General features: G+C 40.0%; 1 protein-coding gene across 3 annotated transcripts in view; it reads left to right on the forward strand.

Annotated features, from left to right (window-relative positions):
* Positions 1 to 479: 479 nt before the first annotated feature.
* Positions 480 to 21,081, forward strand: part of LOC308060189 (uncharacterized protein) — a 33,852-nt gene continuing 13,250 nt past the window's right edge. The window contains exons 1-7 of one of the 3 annotated variants that reach the window (XM_080378598.1): positions 481 to 1,461; positions 1,777 to 1,868; positions 2,824 to 2,892; positions 8,453 to 8,486; positions 15,573 to 15,623; positions 17,624 to 17,701; positions 20,695 to 20,831. In XM_080378598.1, coding sequence (XP_080234724.1) covers positions 1,794 to 1,868; positions 2,824 to 2,892; positions 8,453 to 8,486; positions 15,573 to 15,623; positions 17,624 to 17,701; positions 20,695 to 20,831 — 444 coding nt within the window. In that variant the 5' untranslated portion in view covers positions 481 to 1,461; positions 1,777 to 1,793. Of the gene's footprint in view, positions 1,462 to 1,776; positions 1,869 to 2,823; positions 2,893 to 8,425; positions 8,487 to 15,572; positions 15,624 to 17,623; positions 17,702 to 20,694; positions 20,832 to 21,081 lie in introns of those variants that run through there. The other 2 variants (XM_080378599.1, XM_080378600.1) reach the window with 2 other exon arrangements.

The raw sequence follows: 21,081 nt of genomic DNA on the forward strand, positions 1-21,081 counted from the left end.
CCAAATCCTTCTCTGTGCAGACCTTGTCTCTCTTTCAAGAAATCAAGGAACCTATTTTCTCCTTTTTTGCTTCTCTCTCTTTTTTTTTTTTTTTTTTTTCTATATGTGTTTATACTTTCACTGTGTAATTGCACTATTAATTTGTAATTTTTTAAAAAAGGAGGGTATGGAAGCATTACACAACATGTGCAGTGCCGCATTCTCAATTAGTCCATTTTAGATTTGGAGATTAGAACCAAAAATAATTATCAGGTGTTTAAATGTGACTCCATGTAAAGGCCTCTGACTGTTACAGAAACTCCGATGAAAAGTACCGGTACAAATAATCTCATTCATCTTGAAGAGGGGTATGACCTGCCATCGCACTCTGCTCGCAACTCTGTATTACAAGTGCTGTTCCTGCTCCTGAAGAAACCCAGTGGAGGGCAAGATCAAAAAAAAGGCGCATGGAGATCTACCAGCAGTTGATCCCCAAAATTACAGTCACATTTCTGGAGAGAACACCACACCCGCCCCAGGATTATTGGGAAACATCCCGTCTGCGCACGCGACGCCTGCGATGGGCGCCATTGGGGAGCACACGCGGGCGACTCCGCCAGCCGCAGGACCGGGCCGGGGGGCAGTGGGCAGGCACAGCCCCAGCCCCAGCGGCCCCCAGGAATGTCAGCGTGGCAACTCCGGTGAGAGCAAGGCTGGCGAAGGAACACACCGTCAGGAACACGCAACCCAACCAGTGCCAGCTGCGCTGCGTCGTGTGCCGGTACAACAGCCTTCCCATGTCACCGGCGGGCAGTGAAACGTGGGTTTGACATTCTGGCATTTTGTTAAAACCGGTGCACTTTTCTGTGTGCTTTTTTTTTTTTTTCCTACTGTTTTCTCAGTCTGCTTTTAGAAGGAACTTTCAAGTGTATTTCTTAAATTATATTTTATGTTTATTACCAGTCAGAAGTGTAAAGTTATGACATTTTAAAATAAAGATTTGCATTTAAATTCAGACCGTTGCCGAGCGCGTTTCCTGCCTCCTTTCGGAGGCCCCGAGGCTGCAAACACCGCGGCCCCGGCCGTTAGTTTCCGTTACTCCGCGTGCCGCGCGGGCCGCCAGGGGTCGCCCAGAGGCCGCCGGGGAGGGCGGGGCTGCCGCCCTCCGAGTGAGGGGAGGGCTCCGGCGCTCGGCCGCGCGAGGCGGTGCTGGCTTCCCATTGGTGGAGGCGATCGGCTTCTTGCCTATTGGCTGCTCGCCTACCGGCGGGGGCGTGGCGCCGGGGCTGTCTCTGGTTTCGGCCCTTGGGTGCCTCCCGGTGGCTGTGGAGCGGCGGAAGTGACGAGCGGCGGGCTCGCGCTGCCGGATGCCGTTGGGCGCGCGCGCTCGGCGGGGTTGCCGTCGGTACCGGCCCGCCCGGGGACGCGCCGGCAGGGCGGCGGGGGCGGCGCCGGGGGGCAGCGGGGGAGAGCGGCGCTGAGGTACCGCCGTGCGTTCGGCGGCTGGCGGGGGAGGCGGGAGCGGCGGGGGCGTGCGCGGCCGGAGCGCGGCGCTCGCGGGGGCCGGCTTCTCTGTGAGACCGCTCCAGAGGGGCTGGCGGGGAGGGTGCCTTCGCCGCAAGGCTGAAGGCTGTGAAGGTGTCCCAGCGATGAAAGAGGTGGTTTTATCTAGAAATGCATTGAAACGAAATAATCAACTTAATTCTTCCGACTGACGCTTCCCTCCCGCCCCCGATTGTTTGCCGAAAAGTGCCGTATGAACAAGAGTTGGATTTTTTTTTTTTTCGTTGTGTGCAGTGAACCGGTTTTACAGGATGAGCACTGTGGCTGAAGAAGTTAAGCCAGACGATGGCAAACCGGAATCTGAAAAAAAAATATTTTATTGTGAAGTGAGTGCGTTTCTTGATGGCTTTTCAGACTGTATGCTAAAATGCAGGCCTAAGGCATTGGAAGACCATGCTCGTAGGGTGGCAGACCTAACCTGGATGTAGCGTGGCAAACTTGTGAGAGAAGCTGATAAGGTGGAGAGTAATGGTTTCGGCCCCTGGAACAGCTGCTTGTCTTAGGATTCAGCAAATTCAGTTTGTTCTTGAGCAGTCACAGGTGCAACGTAATGGTCCCTAGTTGTAGTCTTTCAGATCTTGTTAAGTATTTCTCGTAGGTGACTGTAAAGGTTCACGTATCTGTAAAGGCTGCAACTCTTGGTCAGAACGTTTTGAACTTCAGTCATGTATTGTTCTAGCAGTGAAATTTTCTGGTGCGTTAAACTGGTGGGACAGCCCGTCAAGTGAATAGACAGTGTTAGCATATATTAGTCATTGTGTTTTTTTAGCTGACAATAGTAAGAAATAATTGTAGATCTGTATTGTCTTCTATTAATTAATATATACGTGTCTGTGGATGTTGATGAAATGCAGATGTCTTCCTCCTCTGTTTTTCCAATCCCTTTGATGTAACAATGAAGGGAGTTGCAGTTATTTTAGGGCATGATTTTTTTCCTTTCTAGTCACTGTATGATCATCCCATTTTTGGCTTTCCAGCCTGGAGAAGTTTAGAAAACTAAGAATCCAGAAAGTGGTGGTAGGAGGGAGGGGGAAGGCTTTTAAAAGATTTTTACCACCTGGTATAAGTGTTTTAAGTGTCATTTGAACAAGTTTGCACACTATTTCTGGTCACTTTAGCAGAGTACTGCTCTCCTAAATGTTGTGCAGGTTGTACTGTTTAAGCCAAAGATGACCTTGAGAACTGTGCTGTAGAAATGGATGTATTTCCAGTTCTTATAACTCGCCAGCTACAGGATATCCATAGCATAACTGAAGATGTGTTTTCAATTTTTCTTTTTAGGTTTGTAAAGTTCCGTGTATGAGCTCTATAAGTCTTCAGTCACACTATCGTGGTGCAAAGCATAGAAAGGTAACATTTTTCCATATTAAATATATATGCAAATTTAATCATAAATTTGGCATTCTTGTAAAGTTCAGTAATTGACTTCACAATGCTTCAAGTGCTTATCCAACTTACTGGTGGATCTGTAACAGTAACTTTCTTGAAAAATCCCGTGAAAAAGATGAGGTGGCAATCTCACAAGTCTGTTTTGTACAGCATATAGTTTGAAACATCAACTGCACCGAAAGGGAAATCTGTGTTAATTGTGAAATTAACACTTGAATTACACGGGGGTCACAGATGGTGAAAGAATGCAAACTTCTGGGTTTTGATACAGTTGGTAAAAGTACTGCTCTGTTTTCCAAGTCTACATAACTCACCTGTACTTTGAATAAAACTAGCTTACTTGTTGGTTTGAGACCAATATAAATTCAGATTTCCTGCAGGAGTTACAGGCTTAACTACCAAGTCCTATGGTTCTGTTTGAAGCATCTCAATAGCGACTTTCTGGTTTACTGCCTTTGCTTGTTTTATACTTTAGTTATTAGACTAATGTTCTTGCTTATGTGAGGCATTCCTTTGGTTTTGTGATTGTTTTTTATTCCCTAGCTAACTTCCATAGCAATTGCTGCTGTTTCTCCCTTTTAAAGTGGAAAAACTAGTGATTATTTTCTTGGAAAAATGTACACGTAGTTTTCATTCTGTTTTGCTCTTGGAAATCAGCGTATGCTAGACTAAATCTGTCAAACTTGATTGAATTAATGAAGAAATGCAAACTGAGAGGGAACAAGAGTCAGGCTGGTTGAAAACTGGATGCTTGTTAGATGTTAAATGTTAGTGGTAGTGTGTGGAGTTCTTGTAAGTCACATGACTGCATTTCTGTAGGAGTAACTCCAAGATTGTCGTCATTATTTTCAGTTAATTCTAACTCCTCACTTTAAATATGAAGTGTATTGTGTTTTGGCAGAAGATCAGAATTCATTGAGTTATCTCAAGAAGGTTTTGTGTCACTGAGTTTGAAGTAACTGTAAAAGTCGTGAGCTTATGTTCCATTTTGATACAGGCTAGGTGTTGATGGTGAATAGTTCTTGGGTTGTTCTTTATTAGAGGAATTCTTGTTCAGAATAGTACCAAAGGATGTCCTGACAACATAACAAAATGAAGAGGACATGGTAGTTCTTTAAAAAAAATGGCTGGTGGGTTGGCCAACATAGCAATCTAGGTAATGACTTGAGTCAGACGACTTTTTTTTTTTTTTTTTTTTTGTTCAGCTACCCATTTGTTTTTAAAATGGGATTGGTAAAGATACTTTGTGCTTGTTCTCCACCAGAGGAAGTTTCAAACCCACAAGAAATAACCCTACATCATCAAGAGAAAGTCACTGGGAAAATTCCATGTAAACACTAGGTACACATGTGAAATGGTTCTCATTTCACATGTGTGCGTTTCCCATAGCTATTCAAAGTAAAATGCATTATTTTGAGTAGTGCACTAGTAAAGCTTGACTATCTGGCAGATTTGTAGGAGTACTTCGGTTGACTTTGTGTATATGGTTATTGTATCACCTGGGTAGTTTGGTTATTCTGGATTTTAGATAGGTACCTAAGATACTTATCTAGGTTACTTCTGCATATCTTTGTTTCATCTCTGTATGTTGATTGGTTTGGTGCCTTTGACTCCTAACAATAGCATCAGAATGCATAATTTCTTTGAAAGAGGCCACTTCCCAAACATCTAAGCGTACTTCTTAGGTAAATCATATCAAATGCATAGCTTCCATAAAACTAGGGAGACTTATTAGTGACCTACGTATAAGAAAAGAATTAAGATTACTTTTTTTTTCCCCTGAGGAAATCTAGTTCATATGTGCTATACTTCTCAGGCTCCATAAATATTGCTTTTGATGAATATGGGATTTTTTAGGATGTTTTTCCTCTATTAACAGTCAGTCTGGGTATTTGAGCTGACAGCGACTAAATAATTTGCTGCTAGAGTGGGAAATGTAAATATCTGTCTCTTCATGGAAGCTTAGGCAGACTACCCAGATTTGTTATAAATTGGACTGAAGTTTTACCTAGAATATGTTGTTACTTCCTAAATTAAAAGAGAATAAGCCTGTACCTAAAGCATTGTGGAATTCCTGTGTTGGAGGCTGACAATCTGGTGTGTAAAGATAAAGATGAGTCTGTGTTCTTACAAGAAAGTGAGTCCCGAGTTGTTCATTTGTATTTTCATTTGTATATTTGCAAGCTTAATGCTCTAACCCACTGGATTGATGTTTGATTGATTTCAAGGGATAGAAATAGACTAGATGTCATATTGCATCATGAAATAAAGTAATTTAAAAATATTTAAAGCAAAAGATTAGTCAGCGCAATGACTTTATTCGTAATTTGTTGATGGATTAGGTTCTGCTTATTTGAAGCCTTTTCCATTTGCACTTTCAAATTTATGGCAATATTTTTTTTCCGAATGGCTCAGAGTAGCTGCTGTAGTCAAATAATAGATGATCAGCTAACTAACTAGATAAAATTATTGCTGCTTGCATTCTTTGATACATGAAGCTTAAACATGTTTTTGAGTCTTTGAATGCTTAATTTACAAAATACTAGGTAATATTTTAATTCTATATGGTGTACCTTTCTAGAATTCATTTAGTTTCTGTTCCTGAGAGTGGATTCTTTGTTATGACGACACTGTATTTCTCAGTGATTTCAGTGCTCATGACAGATGCTTTCTGTGTCCTTGAACTGGAGCTTGAGTAATAAGCAGAATACAAATCTCCATTTTTTTTCTAGTGCTGATAGCTCCTGAGGCCAAACCTCTGTAAAAAGTAGTGATGGACAAAAGATTGTGGGGTTGGGGTGACTACAGTGCAAGGTTCATTAAGTGCCTTATGGCATCTGCATAGTTGCATGGTGAAGGGTTTTGTGTTTTTGTTGCTGACTAGCTATTGATGGAGCAGAGGGTATGTGGAAAATGACTTGGACAAAATGGAATTTGTACACGTGCATTTAGTTCTTAGCTTTTTGGAAGTTGGAATTGCCTCGTATTATATACTTTGAAAAAAAAGTTGAATGTTACTTTGAGCCATTATGGTAAAATGGTTGGGAAACAATGTTTATATCAGTTTACTCATGCTTTTCATTGAACCAAGTCTATAAAAGTAATGGGGGATGGTATGCATGGAAGGTGGTTTGGTTTGGTGTTGTTTTTTTTTTTTTTTTTTTGACTGCCAAGGAAAAAGCTAGTCCCTTTGGAGGGAGCAGTTGACAGATAAAATATATCTGCTGTGCGTGTACCTGGAATACTGTGGTATGTGATCAGTTTTATTCTGGCTTTACAAATATACATTAGCTTTATTGCTCAGTTTACTAGAGAGGAAATCCTAAAGTGGAATGTCTTTTCCACGTGTTTTGAACAGCCCTTTGCAGGTATGAAATCAGCAGAAGAGTGTTGTCTCTTCTGGGAACTGTATCTAGAGCACAGATGAAGTTGGCTCTGGTTATGTCAACTATTCAGGGTTCCTTGCCCTCCCTTCATATCTGGGGATAGACAGGGTAGAAACGCCTACTGTGTTCCAAACGGAGAGGAATCTGCATTCGAGACTCTGCAGCCTCATTAAAAACAAGGAATGTTTAGATCTGTGAAGAGAGTTGTTAGTTTTTTGTCTTCACCATTTCAGTGTTCCCCATTTCTGCTATACCTCATGCCCCTGGCTGGTGTGCATCAGAACCTATGGTTGAAAATATCTGATGTACAGGCAACTTTTCTGTCCTTTTGTATGACATTAAAATCAGCTGTGCTGGAAAAACATTTTAATTGGACTTTTTTTTATGTTGATACTTGGAATGTTAACATGGCTAGGTTTCAGTTCCAGGAAAACTGCTTTGCTGTTGTGTTGTTTATATTTGCTCTCAGTAGTATGCTGTTCAGCAGCTTATCTTCATGATCCCAAGAGACTTAAACTGTAGAGCTTTTCTTTTGGGGAAAAAAAACCACCTTAATTTGCTTAGTATGAGCTTGGAGAATTAAAATAAGTAGAATTTCTATGTATGAGCTGCTAACATCTAGCTGGTATGATTTTAAGAACATATGTTTAGGATCAACCGAATTATGTTTACATAATAAACTATGCATGTGAAGCTGTTTGATAACCTGTGAACCTGAATTGTGTGGAATTTATGCTAGTGCTTACAGATTAGTGTGTGTGTGAGGTTTCAATCCTAAAAACCAGCAATTTTTGAGTTTTGGCTTCTCAAAGTTAGACACTTTGTTAAAAGTTACTTAAATTTTTCATAGTCTTAGCTCAAAACCAGCTGTTGCAACTTGCTTGCAACACATGACCCAGGACAGCGAATAAGTTTCTTACCTAATGTGTGAGAATCTTAATTCCTGATGTAGTTTTGTTTTGTTTTCTTAAAGAAGCCTCAGGGAGGGTTCACAAGTAAAATGGGCCCATCTTCAGTTCCAGAATTCCATTTCTAATATTAACAGAAGCAGTAATCCTAGTGCAATCAAAGTCAAAGTTGATTTTTCCAAAAATGGTCAGGAAGAAATTCTCTTTGAGCAACAGCTCACAGTTACTAATGTTTTCTACACTTGTCTGAAAAGTGAGGTATTAGTAGCTGTTTGTTGTAAAACTCTGTAGAGTGGCAAGTAACGAAAACTTGCGGCAGCATAAGGGAGGCTGTGTCTGTATTCTATGCTTATAAAATCCTGCTGAGTTTATACAGCACCACCCACTATCTGTGGCAATACTGGGACTTGGGTAACTTCCTTTTTTTAATAACTGCTGTGAAAGAACAGCTATTTGGCTTCTTAAACAATTAACTATTGTGTCAGTCTTATTTCCTACTGAATTGTCACACTGACGTGCAGCATCTTTTCCATGCCACTGAATACTGAAAATACAGCATTCAGATTGATGGACAGCTCTGGACAGACAGCTGCTTTACTGGTGGAATGACCACACTTATTGTTTCATTATTGTAAATGGCAAGTTTGTGTTTATTCGCCAAAAAGTTCTCAAAATTAGTCAGGATCATTTTAGCCATGTTCTGAATTGGAAATTTAAGTTCCTCTTTTCCATAGATTCTGCCAAAAAAGCGATCTGTTCTGGATTCGGCTGATGAAAACCACTTTTCCTCTTCTTCATTATATGAATGAACTTTCACACCCACTCAAAATGGTGGGGATGCTGCTTTTTCTTAGGTTTTTTTCCTTTTGGGGTGAGGTTTTTTTTTCTTTCTTTTTTGTTGGTACTACAGCTTTTGAGAACTTAAGAGCTGCGATCATGCAGACCCTCGAGGTTTTGTCTGGCATTCTTGAGATGTGTTTCAAGCCATAATCATCAGGAATAACAGGGTTTTCTTGAAATTAACCTTGTATTAACTGTAAGTATGCTTTTGAAGAAAGTCATAAAGGCTGTATTTTTTTCCTATTTGATAATGGAAACTTTGGTCTGTAGTATAATTCATCTACAAAGGCTTTGGAGGAAGCATAGGGTTTTTCCTTCAAATGGTGCAGCACATTAATTTCTTTTTCTTATTTTATTTTGGGATGACCTGCATTTTCATAATTAAAGAAAGAGAAGGCCCTGAGACCCAAGACACTGTATTGTAAGTATTAACACTTTTTTTCTTTCCAGCCTCCTAGGTTAGATATTGCTTGGGGATTTTAATGTTTGTTGTTTTTCTAGTAGTTCAGATATTTACATTTGTGAGATTTGTGTCTATTACTGTTTCTCTTTATATGCTGAACATTCTTCTGAGATTTCGATCTAGCAAACTGCTGAGCAAAGAAATAATCTGGAGCATGAAACCTTAATTATGCCTTTCCACATGAATATTTGTATACCTGTTTAGTAGAGGGATGGATAGTCAGTATTTTAGTTTCTTACCTTCCCAGGCTAAGCTGTCTCCCACTTGTCTGTCAGCTTTATGCACTCACTTCTAAGCTCCAGGCAGTATGCTAAGAAGCTAAATCAGCAGGCTGGCACAGGACTGTTGCAGATGCAGCTCTACCAGTGCTGGAGTCTGCTTAGCTGCATCACAGGAATGTTCTGCCTTTCTTTATTGTAGTGGACTTGAAGTAGCAAAGACCTTTCAAGGTAGAATCAGTTGCTGGGATACCTTTCCCCCAGAAACTAAGAACGTGAATCCTGACTGTCATGTGTCAATGAAAGTAAGAGTTGTGGTGAAAGGCTGAAAACGTGGCATATAAATAGCTCACAGTGAAAATGGAAATCTTGTTGTAAAGGCACTGATGATGATGTATCAGATTTTTAAAATACAGGAAGCAGAGAACATTGAGAGATATGGGAATACTGATTAAAAAAGAACAATGAGAAGATTAAAACCCAGAATGGTTATACAGTCAGTCATCACAAGGAATAAGCCTTTCACTTCTGCTTTATCTTCTTAGCCCATTCTCCTAAGAAACAAGGCTTACATTCTGGCTTTGTCATCTGTTTCCCAGTATCTTTTGAACCTCCCAGCCTTTTTGAACCAAGTTGATCAAGGGTTCATGAAAATGCACATCTGCACAGAGAAGAGCGATGGTGTCAGTCCTCTACTGAGGGGAGTGCTTGCTGCAGGCTGAGCTCGCCACTTACTGGACCCTGAAGAATCAACACAAGAGAAAGATTTAGAAAAGCACGGGTCAGAGTCCATTTTCTAAGAGACTGGGCTTCATTAATGGTTCTCATTGATCGGTGTTGACAGGAGACTGTCGGTGCAAGACGTATCATTCAAGTGTGTGAATAATTGTGAGATGTTTTGCCTCAGCAAACGTGGGGACTTCATACAGATCGCTCCTCAGAAATACTGCTAGTGAAGCTCATTGACAGAATTTGTGCAAAAGTTCTGAAAACATAGAGGTCTCCTCAAAATCCAATGGATTTGAGCAGTCCAGAATTGTATTTATACCTCAGCAGCAAAACAGATTTATTTGGCTATGGGCTAGTGTTTTTAGTGGAAGACACTTTCTAGAAATTTCTTTGTATTTCTTGTCAGAAACAGTCATTAAAAGTAATACTAACTGAAGAGGTTTTTGCTTCATGACTATAAAATTCTGTGTTGGAGGAGTAATGTAAAGAATGCAAGGGACGGAAAGCGAGACTTGAATGAGAGGACAGAAGGTGTGGTGGCAAGACTGTAAAGAGAGTGATGGAATACAGGAGCCTGTTGCAAAGACCTGTGGCTTTAGAAAACAATAGTGCTTAATGTGCTACAAGCTCAGTATTCCATGGAGAATTCGGGTTAAGAACTGCTCGTTATAAACACTGCATCTGTCATTGTCATAGGTTAGAATCTTTCAACTGTGATGTATCTTACAGAATGAGAAAAGATAGGTTACAATGTGATTATTAAAGTGAAGAATCTAGATGTGAAACTTTGCCGAACAAGTTAGAGCTAGCTTCTGAGGGAGTCCCAGCATCACAGGGTACTGCATATCAGAAGCATTGCAAGATATGCTTTAATCCAGAAAGTTTTGTGCCTCAGTAAGTGTTTTGAAGAACCCAGCATCTTTTACTTCTAATATGAAATTATTATTCAAACTGTTGAAGTCTCCTTTATTCTACTTTATCCATATTAAATTCTGCTTCATTGAGGATCCAGACATTGGAGGCCAATTTTCCAGCCACTGTTAGGGTTTATTTGTCCAAAAGAGGCTGAAATTTTGTAACAGGTAGAAGAGTTTTCCATCTGAGTAACTTTTCAAAGATGGCAATTCATATTTCATTTTGGGAACTGTAATGCAGAATTATATATCCAGTATGTATGCAGAACTTCTCTACACTCTCCCGTGGACGTATTACCAATTATGCAAATAATTCTCCCTCAAGAGTCAGCAGATTCAGGATATTCATTATACTCGGTCACTGAGATAGAATAATAAATTCTGAATTTGCTTGGCCTTTGTTTTTTCATTTTAAATAGCTGATGACTTTTTTCTACAGTTCGCAGACATATGTACTAAGCATGAACAGAATTACACTGCGTTTTTGGAGTTAAGCAGTGAAGTCTTGTGAATGAGCATGGAAAGTATGGATATTCTTAAATTAGGTACACTATGTAAAGTATGAATCTAGGATTATTTCAGGATATAAATTAATGAGATGCTCCTGTTGTTGCTGCTGAATCTGCAGTCTTGTTCTCATGTTCACGTTGTCAGATACTGCAGTGAGAATGAAATGTGGCAGCATGTTCACAGAGCTGGAGTTCAAAGAGCCAGGAACAAAAATGTATGGATGTTGTCAAATTGAAGGATGAGTTTTCTTGGAAGTCACTTGTACACTTCAGCTTTTGTCCCACTGTCTAAAAAAGAACAGGACTCAGAGGATGAGGTTTGACATATTCATAATGTTTTACCCCAGCATCTGCAGTTTCTTCCTTGATGCAGAATTAAAGCAAGTTCCTTTGTCACCACCAATGCTGCTAACATTTTTAAACCAAAATTTGAAAAGACAAATTATTTGGATTCTGAGTGTTTTCAAATGGGACACGCCATGTACGGTATCCTCTTCGAACTCATCAGAAGTAACTGTTCATAATCCAGAAGCGATGAGCAAGAGTAACCTGTTTAACTGTACAATCTTGTTGGCTCTGAAGTCAGTTAAGTCAGAAAATGCATCTGTTTCCAGATGATTGTGTTTGGAATAGTACTGTTTTCTGTAAGGCACACATCTGGATACCATGCAAGTTTCCATGCAGCACAACTAACAAGTTATTTTTGTGGTAATGGCAGAACTGGATAGCTGGAGTGGCTTTTTGCCTGCTCTCCAGCAGTTCAGAGGAGAGAACTTAATTGAAGATGTGGGAAGAGAAGATGCTGAAGTTCTAAGACTTTACTAAGGGAGTTAAATCAAAGCTCAGTTATGTATATACATTTCAGTCATGTGATTTCTTTGTACAATGGTATAATTGGACAGATGGAAGGCTTCTTTCAGCTGTAGTTTAGACAGATGCACGTATGTGTTCAGGGATAAGGAGGGGAGGAGATCGAACATTGCTGCTTTTCTTTTTTTCCTGGGACCTTTTGGCCAAAGCAGACAGAAGTTTGGAAAGCTTTGCTTTGAACAAGAATAATTAAATGATGGGGGAATGCCAATATAAATGTTAAGCAAATGTTTCCTGGGCAATAGCAAAATCCAGTGGTTTACTACTAAAATGAGGCAGTTTAGGCAGGAGGCATAGTATAGAGTATGGGCCCTGTTAAAGCTATTTCTGGACTGCCTAGCTTTAAGGGTGAAATTAATTTGACACACAAAGAGTTGGTTTAATGGAATTTTTTTGCACAGCCTGTGGAATTTATCTTGCATTACAGGAAGATGCAGAGTTAGCTTGCAGGATTTCTTTTGCAATGATACAAATTAAAAGTGTAATAAGGGGTGTTGTGGGTGTGTAGTTGCTGTATGAGGCGACCCGCATCTACATTCTTCGTTCTGTGAGGCACGGTGTCAAGGGGAGGAATCGGATCTGAAGAGAAGCTGCATTTATTTAACAGCACTGACTACAAGTTCTTCCTTCAGTGAAAGCACAAACACTATGTGTTCTGCCTTGGGTTCGCCGATGACCACCTTATCAGTATCCTGATGAGCATTTCTGCTTTGTGATAGAAGCTAAGTTTATTTAACATGTCCCTCTGTGCTCAGTGTCTGCCAAGCGTTGATTAGCATGCATAAGGTTTTGGGGTGTAAAACTACTGTGTTTTCAAAGAAAAGAAACCTGGAAGTTCTCTTCTGAGTCACAGACTGGAAAATAAAATGCTTCAGAAACCATAATCATAGAAGTGCGAAGACTGAACGCTACTCCAGCTCCCTTACTACCTCTCTTGGGGAGTTCCCAAGAATATAGAGTCTTTGTGTGCTTCCTCTTGTATTCAAAAGTGAATCGGCAATGCTGAGCCTGGTATCTCTTTGTTGCTGCTGAGTAACTGAATTGACAGTGTTGGAAACTGTCCTTAAATTTTGAAACAGCTCTTTTATTTCTGGCAATTGTTATGCATGTGTGTGCATTACGTATACATGTATCGATGTAAAAGTTGGAGAACAAAGAAATATGTTCAGAACTGTGGCATTGAATAATGGGAAAATATTCAGAAGTTTGGAGAAGGTTTTTTTTTTTTTGTTATTTTATATAACTAGTACCTGGAAAACAAATATTGCTTATTAAATAAAATTATTAGTTGGAAGGGATTTCCTGAGACTGATTAGGTGATTTCCTAACTTCCTGACTGAAGCATGACTGCTGCCAGTGCTGGATCGTCACTTCGTTACTGAAGCCATGAACATCTAGGGCAGAGTGTCTGCTACCTGTGTTTAATCACAGTGGTGGTTGCTCCTCTGTTTTAAAGAGGAATTTTATCTGGACATCTAATCTGTGCTTCCTAAGCAACTATTTCTGGCTGCTGCGTCAGTCTCCAAAGGTTTTGACTCATTTTTGTAGCTGCTGTACAGGTATCCATGCTATTAGGTCTTCTCTTAGCCTCCAAGTTACCAAACTAAACAAGTCCAGCTCCCAAACTTGTTCTCGTAGATTATTTGCCCTGGGTTGTTTGTCTTAGTAGCCCTTCTGCTGGACTGCCTCTGGTTTCTCCACATCCCACTTGAACTGGAGAAGGATGGAACTAGATAGCCTTACAAGTCCCAAACGGTGGAGGACAAGATACTTGGAAGTATGCCGCCTGTGCGGTATCTCAGGATAGAGTTTGCCTAGTTTATGGGAGACATGCTTTTGGCTGGTGTTCAGCCTAGCATTCATCATAACTCTGAGGTTCTTTTTGACAGTGCAGCTGCTCAGTCAGACGAATCCCAGCCTGTACTCATGAATGGGATTTTCAGCTGCAGAACTCTACACGTACCATGTTTCTTAAGGTTTCTTTGATCTTAAATGTTCCCAAGGGTCTGGTCAACTGAAGCTGCAACATCGGTTGTATTCCCTAAATTATCTTGTCTGTGTATTTGCCGAGGGTGTTCTATGCATCCTCATTTCTGTTATTGATGATGTTGTTAATCATTGTGGGCCCTGGAATCAGTCTTTGGGGTACTGTACTGCTTACTGAACGCCAAGAGGCTGGGCTGTTGATCATTGCCCTTTGAGCCTGGCACTCCAGCTGATATTCAGCTCGTTGGTCAGTCTGATGTGCTTTAAGGGAAAATACTGTTGCATTTTGGTTTTGAGATGCTTAAGAAATATAACTTACATTATTAATATAATTCCAAAGCCATGTGGCTAGTAAATGTGAATTAAATGTTAGCCTGGAAACCGACTGTCGCTGAATATGAGAGTGTCTTCAAGATTGTAATTGCTTTGTTGAACTCTTGCAGGCAGCAATGATAGTATTTGCTAAATGCCTTTTTAAAAAACCAAAAAATCTCCAAACCCCAAACTGTTACCTTTAGTAATAGTAGCAGCTACAACTTGACTTTTTAACTTGTTCATATTTGTAAATCTCAACCATGTTAAGACAGACTGCACTGTGAACTGCTTCTGGTGCAGTTCCCTGCAAATGTGGTTAGTTCATAGAAGTAAACAGAAAATAAAGCACTAAAAATCTTATTTCACAGGTACCTATTCATGTCATTTAGTATTTGGTCATGTTGTCAGTCTCCAGATACTGGAATATGACCTGGGCTTCAGGCACTACCTGAACAGCTCTGGAATGGAGTAATTTTTGTAATTGCAGAATACCTGGAGATCTTCCTTTGTTCATGCTACCAGAGACTTTGAGGCTTTTTACTGATAAAAGATGGATAATTCATTATGAGAAGTCAGTGGAGAGATGCTTTTTCATATCCCTCACTTATGATAATGGTGCAGAGTTGTTTGCAAAATGTTTACAATGTTGATTTGATTTACAGCTTTCATACATGTCTTTTAACTGCCTGATTTATGCAGAAAGAGGAGAAAACCATTGATGTGTAAAAAATGTATTTGCCATGACTGTGGAAAACTTTTTGCCTTCAAAAATAGGAATTATGTGGGCAAATACATAGTTTAACTTAAGCTTTCTCTTTTTCCATTTAATGAGTACTGTGTGTCATCTTGTTTTAATCTTGAATTCTGAAACTTAAGAAACCTCTGAGAACATCATTAAAGCATGCTTGTGATGTGGATGTGTCTATGGATTTGGGGGAAGAGGGGGGCAAGGGAAGGAAATTTCAAAGGAAGGAAGTGGAAGTACCTTTACAAAAACATGTCTCAAAATTCACTCCAAAGCTCTGAGTGATAAGAATATATACAGAATCCTATGTAAAAGAAGATGCGGTTTAATGACTTTATGATTTGTATTTGGGACTGTGTTAAGGCTCTCTGTGTTTAGACCAGAAGTTTTCTGTTAGGTACCTGTAGCAGAGATTGACTGTCATGAACAATACTGAATAGTTAAAATAGTTAATTAAATTAACTAAGTAGTATGAAAAGCACTTAAAATAAAAATTGAATAGTTTATGCTTCTGTGACATCCATGTATTTGGTATGTTGTGTTGGTGGGGAAAGGGAGTGGAAATGAAGAGTTTTTCTTAAAGCAGTAAAGTTACAAAAGGGAGGTGTACCACAATGGAATAGTGCTATTACCGAGCCTATATTAAACTGTAAAATGAAGATAATTGTTCAGTTCTCTGACTTGTTTGGATGATCTACTAAGGCACTTAATAAAAGTAAGTGAGAAGAACTAGTCTGACTGTCAAACTATTATCCTAGGTCCTTCAGCTGCAGTCCGAGCTCCGATGAAGTACGAAACACAGAGACCAGGTAGCTGAATATAAATGAGTTAATGCCCTTTGTTGGTGCAATTATGAAAACAGTGGTTTTATTTTAATGATTACCAGAGCAGGTAGTTGATTATGGTTTAGGAAGAAGTAGTGCAAGTTACCAAACATTTGAACCGTTGCTTTTCTTCTGTGCTCTAGTTAATTTATGTAAGAAAAGATCGTAGGAGAATATGAAGTTAAAAGTATTTTCACAGAAAGACTTTCAGTCTTGAGACATAGTTTCTGTCATCCTCATTATCAGATAACATCTGATATCAATTATTTTAGCTAATGTCTTTTATAGCTGGTGAAGTTTTCAACAGAAAATTTTGCAGGACGTGTGTGTGTATACATATGCAGTGAAAGTTTGACAAAACAAACATGTGTAAGCCAAGGACAGTATGCGTTGTTCTTCTCAAGATGGTACTAAAACAAGAATATTTAGTTAGCAATATTAGGAAGCAAGAAGAAAATGGCCATTACTTTGTAGAGAACTTTTAACTTTTTTCTGTGTGGATCTTTCCATATTAAGTCCAAAAGACAACATGCATTTCACCGTCAGCTCGGGAACAGCCATCTCACGCTGAGAGCTATTGCACAGACACACAAATGCATGAAAACTGCATAATACACTTAAATGTTGGTAAAAAATCTGTTCATGGAGATTAATTACGTTGCACCAACTTGTATGGGTCAACCCTCTCACACCGTGCTACTGCTGCATGTCACCTCAGACAAAAAATAACAGAGATTTTTTGGCAAGACTGTGAAGTTTTGGTGGGAATGGGACACACTGTTCCCATGGCCGGAGGTGTCCCATGAGGTATTTTTTACCGCAATTAAATTGCAAGAGGTTTTCTATATAAATTAATGCTGAAACTTCGTGATTTTTTTTTTTTTTGTGTGTGTGTGCAGCCGTGGGGTTTGACTTTATGGTAGCGCAAGTATATTCCTAATGGAATGAATATTTAAAAACAAGCATGGAATTCCCTATCCTGAAATTTTGTTTGGATGATTGTTATTTTTTTTTAACCATAACCTGGCATCCAAGGGGGGAAGAATATAGTAACAGTTCAGTGCTTGTGGTATTTCTACTTGTTTGCCCCAGTGTGAAGAAACGAGCGGCATTTATGACACTGAAGAAATTCATCAGTCTGTTAAAATACAGCTGTATGTAATTAGGAAGATCTGTTTCTGCACATTTTTTTTCTCACATTAAAAATATGCGTTTTAACACTTTAATGTGCTTTTTTATAATGGCCAGCACTTGAATATACTTAATGCCTCTGAGATTCTTTTGCACATACATTTAGCGAAACTCTGCAGGTGCTCCAAGTTGACCAGTAATACTTCAAAAGTGGTTTAGGCAGTGCAAAACCCAAGCTATTAAAACTTAATAAAACCTGCTCAGTGAGGAGCAGGATACAGCCATGATGGAAATACTGCTAGTTCAGGGTCAGGAATATACTAACTGGTTGTGCAGCTTCTGGTCCGCCCAGCACAACAAGAAGCATTTGCTATATAAGTGAAGATGATGTTTTCTTTATTAGACTGAAGGCAGTGTGATTCCTGAACTTCACGCTCCACACAAGCAGTCTCAGTATGCTATATAAGTATCAGGGGTTTAGGGGAAGGAAGAGATTGGTGGCTTGGCTATTTTTTTTTTTTTCTTTGAATGAGAACTGATGGGGCCTGGAGCATGCTATGAATGTGAACTTGTTATCTTTCCTCAGTAAATTGGATCATGTTAGAAGGTCTGTTGCTTATTTGGTTCTCCTCGTGAAGGCACTAATTCCTTGTGTGTGAAATTGTTATGGAAAACAGAGTCTTGGAACCTTTTTGCGAGTGACTGAAATCTTGCACATTTTTCTTATGCATTTCAGAGTGCAAATTAATTTTGCCACCCTTAAGTCTCCACTAGAAACTCCTTTAAGATCATAGAAATTATATGCAGACTGTTTAACGTGTAATATCTCTTCATGTGTATATTTTTTACTTTAGTGAAGAGAGGACTCGCAAAGGACATAACCTGTCTGAAGGATTTTATGAATGATCCCAAAAGAGAAGAACCTCTAGTTGGTATGTTTTTTTATTTTCTGAATGGTATGTCTTTGAACTTGTGACCAGATGGCTTTTGTTTTAAAATGGAAGGTGAAATTTTAGGTACAGTTTCATTTTCTGTAAATGTATTGAATAATTTAGAGGATATATCTTATCTCTAACACCTTTTAAAGTTTAGTGTATTTAAGTTCTGTAAAGGCCACTTCTTTTATACACCTTAATTGTTAACACAGTTCATTCCTGAAGGAGCAATCTTAGTAAAGAAGCTTTTCACAGAATGTTTGAGGTTGGAAGGGATCTCTGGAGGTCATCTGGTCTTAAGTCTCTGCTTAAGCAGAGTCATCCAGGGCAGGTTGCCCAGGACCATGTCCAGATGGCTTTTGAGTATCTCCAAGGTGGGAGACACCACAACTTCTCAGGGGAACCTGTGCCAGTGCTCAGTCATCCTCACAAAGGTGTTTCGTGATGTTCAGACAGCATCTCCTGTATTTCAGGTTGTGGTCATTGCCTCTTGTCCTGTCGCTGGGCGCCACTGAAAAGAGCCTGGCTCCCTCTTCTTTACACCTTCCCTTTGGTTATTTATACATGCTGATGAGATCTCCTCTGAGCCTTCTCTAGGCTAAAGAGTCCCAGCTCTCTCAGCCTTTCCACATAGGAGAGATGCCCTAGTACCTTCATAATCTTCATGGCCCTTCATATGTCCGTGTCTCTTGTGCTGGAAAGCCCAGAAGTCGACACAGCGCTACAGGCATGGCCCTGCTGGTGCTGAGTGCAGAGGGTGGATCATCTCCTTCAGCCTGCTGGTAACACTCCTCCTTGTGCAGCCCACGATCCCATTAGCCTTTTTGGCCACAAGGGCACATTTCTGGCTCATCTTCAGCTTGGTGTCCCCTCAGGTCCTTTCCTGCCAATCTGCTTTCCAGCTGGTCAGCCCCCATCATGTACTGGTACCTGGGCGTGTTTCTCCCCAGGGACAGGAATTTGCACTTCCTCAGGCTGAACTGCCTGAAGTTCCTGTCAGCCCAGCCCACCAGCTTGTTGGGGTCCCTCTGGATGGCAGCGCAAGCGGTTGGTGTGTCAGCCATCTTGCCCTGTTTAGTGTCATCAGCAGACTTGCTGAGAGTATGCTGTGCTCCATCATCTGATCATTAATGGAGATGTTGAACATGACTAGACCCAGTGTTGATGCGTGGGGTACACCACTACCTACTGGCCTCCAACTAGACTTCACACCGCTGCTGACTTGTCATTTGGGGATTCTTTTTGGTTTTCCATTTGGTGGGATGTGCAGGCATTTCGGTTCAGTGAGATACATTTCCTCACTATCTTTGGGAATGCTAAAAGTAGTGAGATGATTTTAAGGTTTTCGTCTTTCTGAACTGGAGTAGGCAACCCTTAGGAGAGGATGAGCAGGGATGTTTGTTGGCAGCCTTAGTGTTCCAAGTATGTGCTGGTGACCTGGAGAAATCTGTTCCCTGATGAAGAGCTAAGTAGCATGTTTCCTATTATGGAGAGCAGAGAATTTCTCTTAGTGAATTATCTTGCTGTCACTCTACATACAGTATTAATATTAAAAAGCATAGCAGTTTATTATTATAAGCATTTTTAATAGAAAAAGGTGACTAGCAAAGTGTTACTTTTGTGTATACTCAGTTCATCTGGTTATAGTTTATTTTCAGAACTAAGATTTAGAAGTACAATACTCTAGTGGGTCTGAGATGGAGTTGGATTTCTTCATAGCAGCCTGTGTATTTTGGATTTGTGACTAAAACAGTGTTGGTAACACCCTGGTTTTTTGGCTGCTGCTAAGCACTGCACAGCCTCAAGACTCTTTTTTCTTCCCTCTGGGTCATCACCCCTCACCTCTTGAGTAGGCTTGGGGTGGGCAAGAGACTTGGGGAGGATGCAGCCGGGACAGTTGGCTCAGACTGGCCAAAAGGGCATTCTGTACTGCATAATGTCAATGCTCGGCTATCGCAACTGGGGTAAAGAAATAAAAAAGGTGATGGTGGTGGGGAGGGAGTAAGCTTCCAAGGTAGCTGTTCAGAGACTGACTGGGTATAGGTCTGCTTGTGGGGAGGTGAGGGACTGGGTTTTGCATGTTTGGGTTTTTTTTTCTCTCTTTCCATCATCTGTTAAACTGTTTATAAGCCCATGAGTTTTCCCATTTTTGCTCTTCCTGCTGAGGGGTGTGTATGTGAGCGAGCAAGCAGCTATGTGGTGTTTGGCTGCTAGCTGGGGTCAACCCATCATCACAAATAACACAGTATTGGAAATTATGATAATGGGGAACAGCTGCTGGTTTTTCCTATTTGTTTTAAGCTGCTTCTAAAGTTGTTACATTTAAGCTCTTCAGAGTAAAACTTCTCATGCAAGGTGTAAGTCTCGAACTTAAGAGATTTCTCAATACTTCTAAGGCGTAGCCTTTCAGTCATTTCTAAGAAAAAAGGAAGAAAAATCCCATTTTCCCTCCAATAATTCTTAAAAGTTTATAGAAGAGTTTTAGATTATGAAGGAATCGATTTTGTGAAGGGATTATTGTCTTTCTTACGTGTGCTTTGTGCTACTCAGGCACTATCCAAAGTATGTTTGACCAAATAGTTCACATGCAGTTTATTTGCAAGGCATTTCCTATTCTCATTCTCTTACTTATATGCACTTCCCTATGAATTCTCTTACATGACTTTGTATTGAATGGAACGCTCTTTCTTAGTTTCTTGGAAATGTCCAAATGTCCGTTTCTTGGAAATGTTTTATTTTGGTGGGCTTGCAGATCTGCCAGAGACACCATTTCTCCTTTCAGAATAAAGCATTGTAAAGAGATAAATTTAACTGATGTGGATAATAAGTCCAAAGAACTGCCGAAGTGATCATGAAGATGCATTGAAATTCTGAAAATGGAATACTTTTATTTATTCATTCTGGCTTTTCATGAGCAACATTAAAGAGAACACATTTTTTTATAGTAGTCTGTACTAAACCACAGATATTTGTAATTCTTGCTTTTACAGGTTTAGAACATGTGGTTGAAATCAGATTTGAAGGAAGAAAAGAGCCACATTATGAGTGCAAGCTGTGTGGGTTTAATACAGAGATGGCACCTATGATAGAACATCTTAGTGGATATAAACACAGAAGAGCATACATTGTGAGTAATTTTGATGCGTTTTGATCACAATTTCTCTATGATATACCCCCCTCCCCCTTTTTTTTTTTATTTCTATAAATACTTACATGAAGTTTGAAGTTTAAACCCCTATGTGGCAAATCGCTAATACTTTTATGGTTGACTCTGGGGGTCACATCAACATGAACAGCTATGAAGCTGTGAGCTGTTGAGGAAGTGCAGTCCAGAGATGTGTGTCTGTATCTGCTCAAGTCTGTTCCTAAGTGTTTTG

Source organism: Falco punctatus (genome assembly GCF_963210335.1).
Source record: "Falco punctatus genome assembly, chromosome: 3".
In the NCBI taxonomy this organism is placed as follows: Eukaryota; Metazoa; Chordata; class Aves; order Falconiformes; family Falconidae; genus Falco; species Falco punctatus.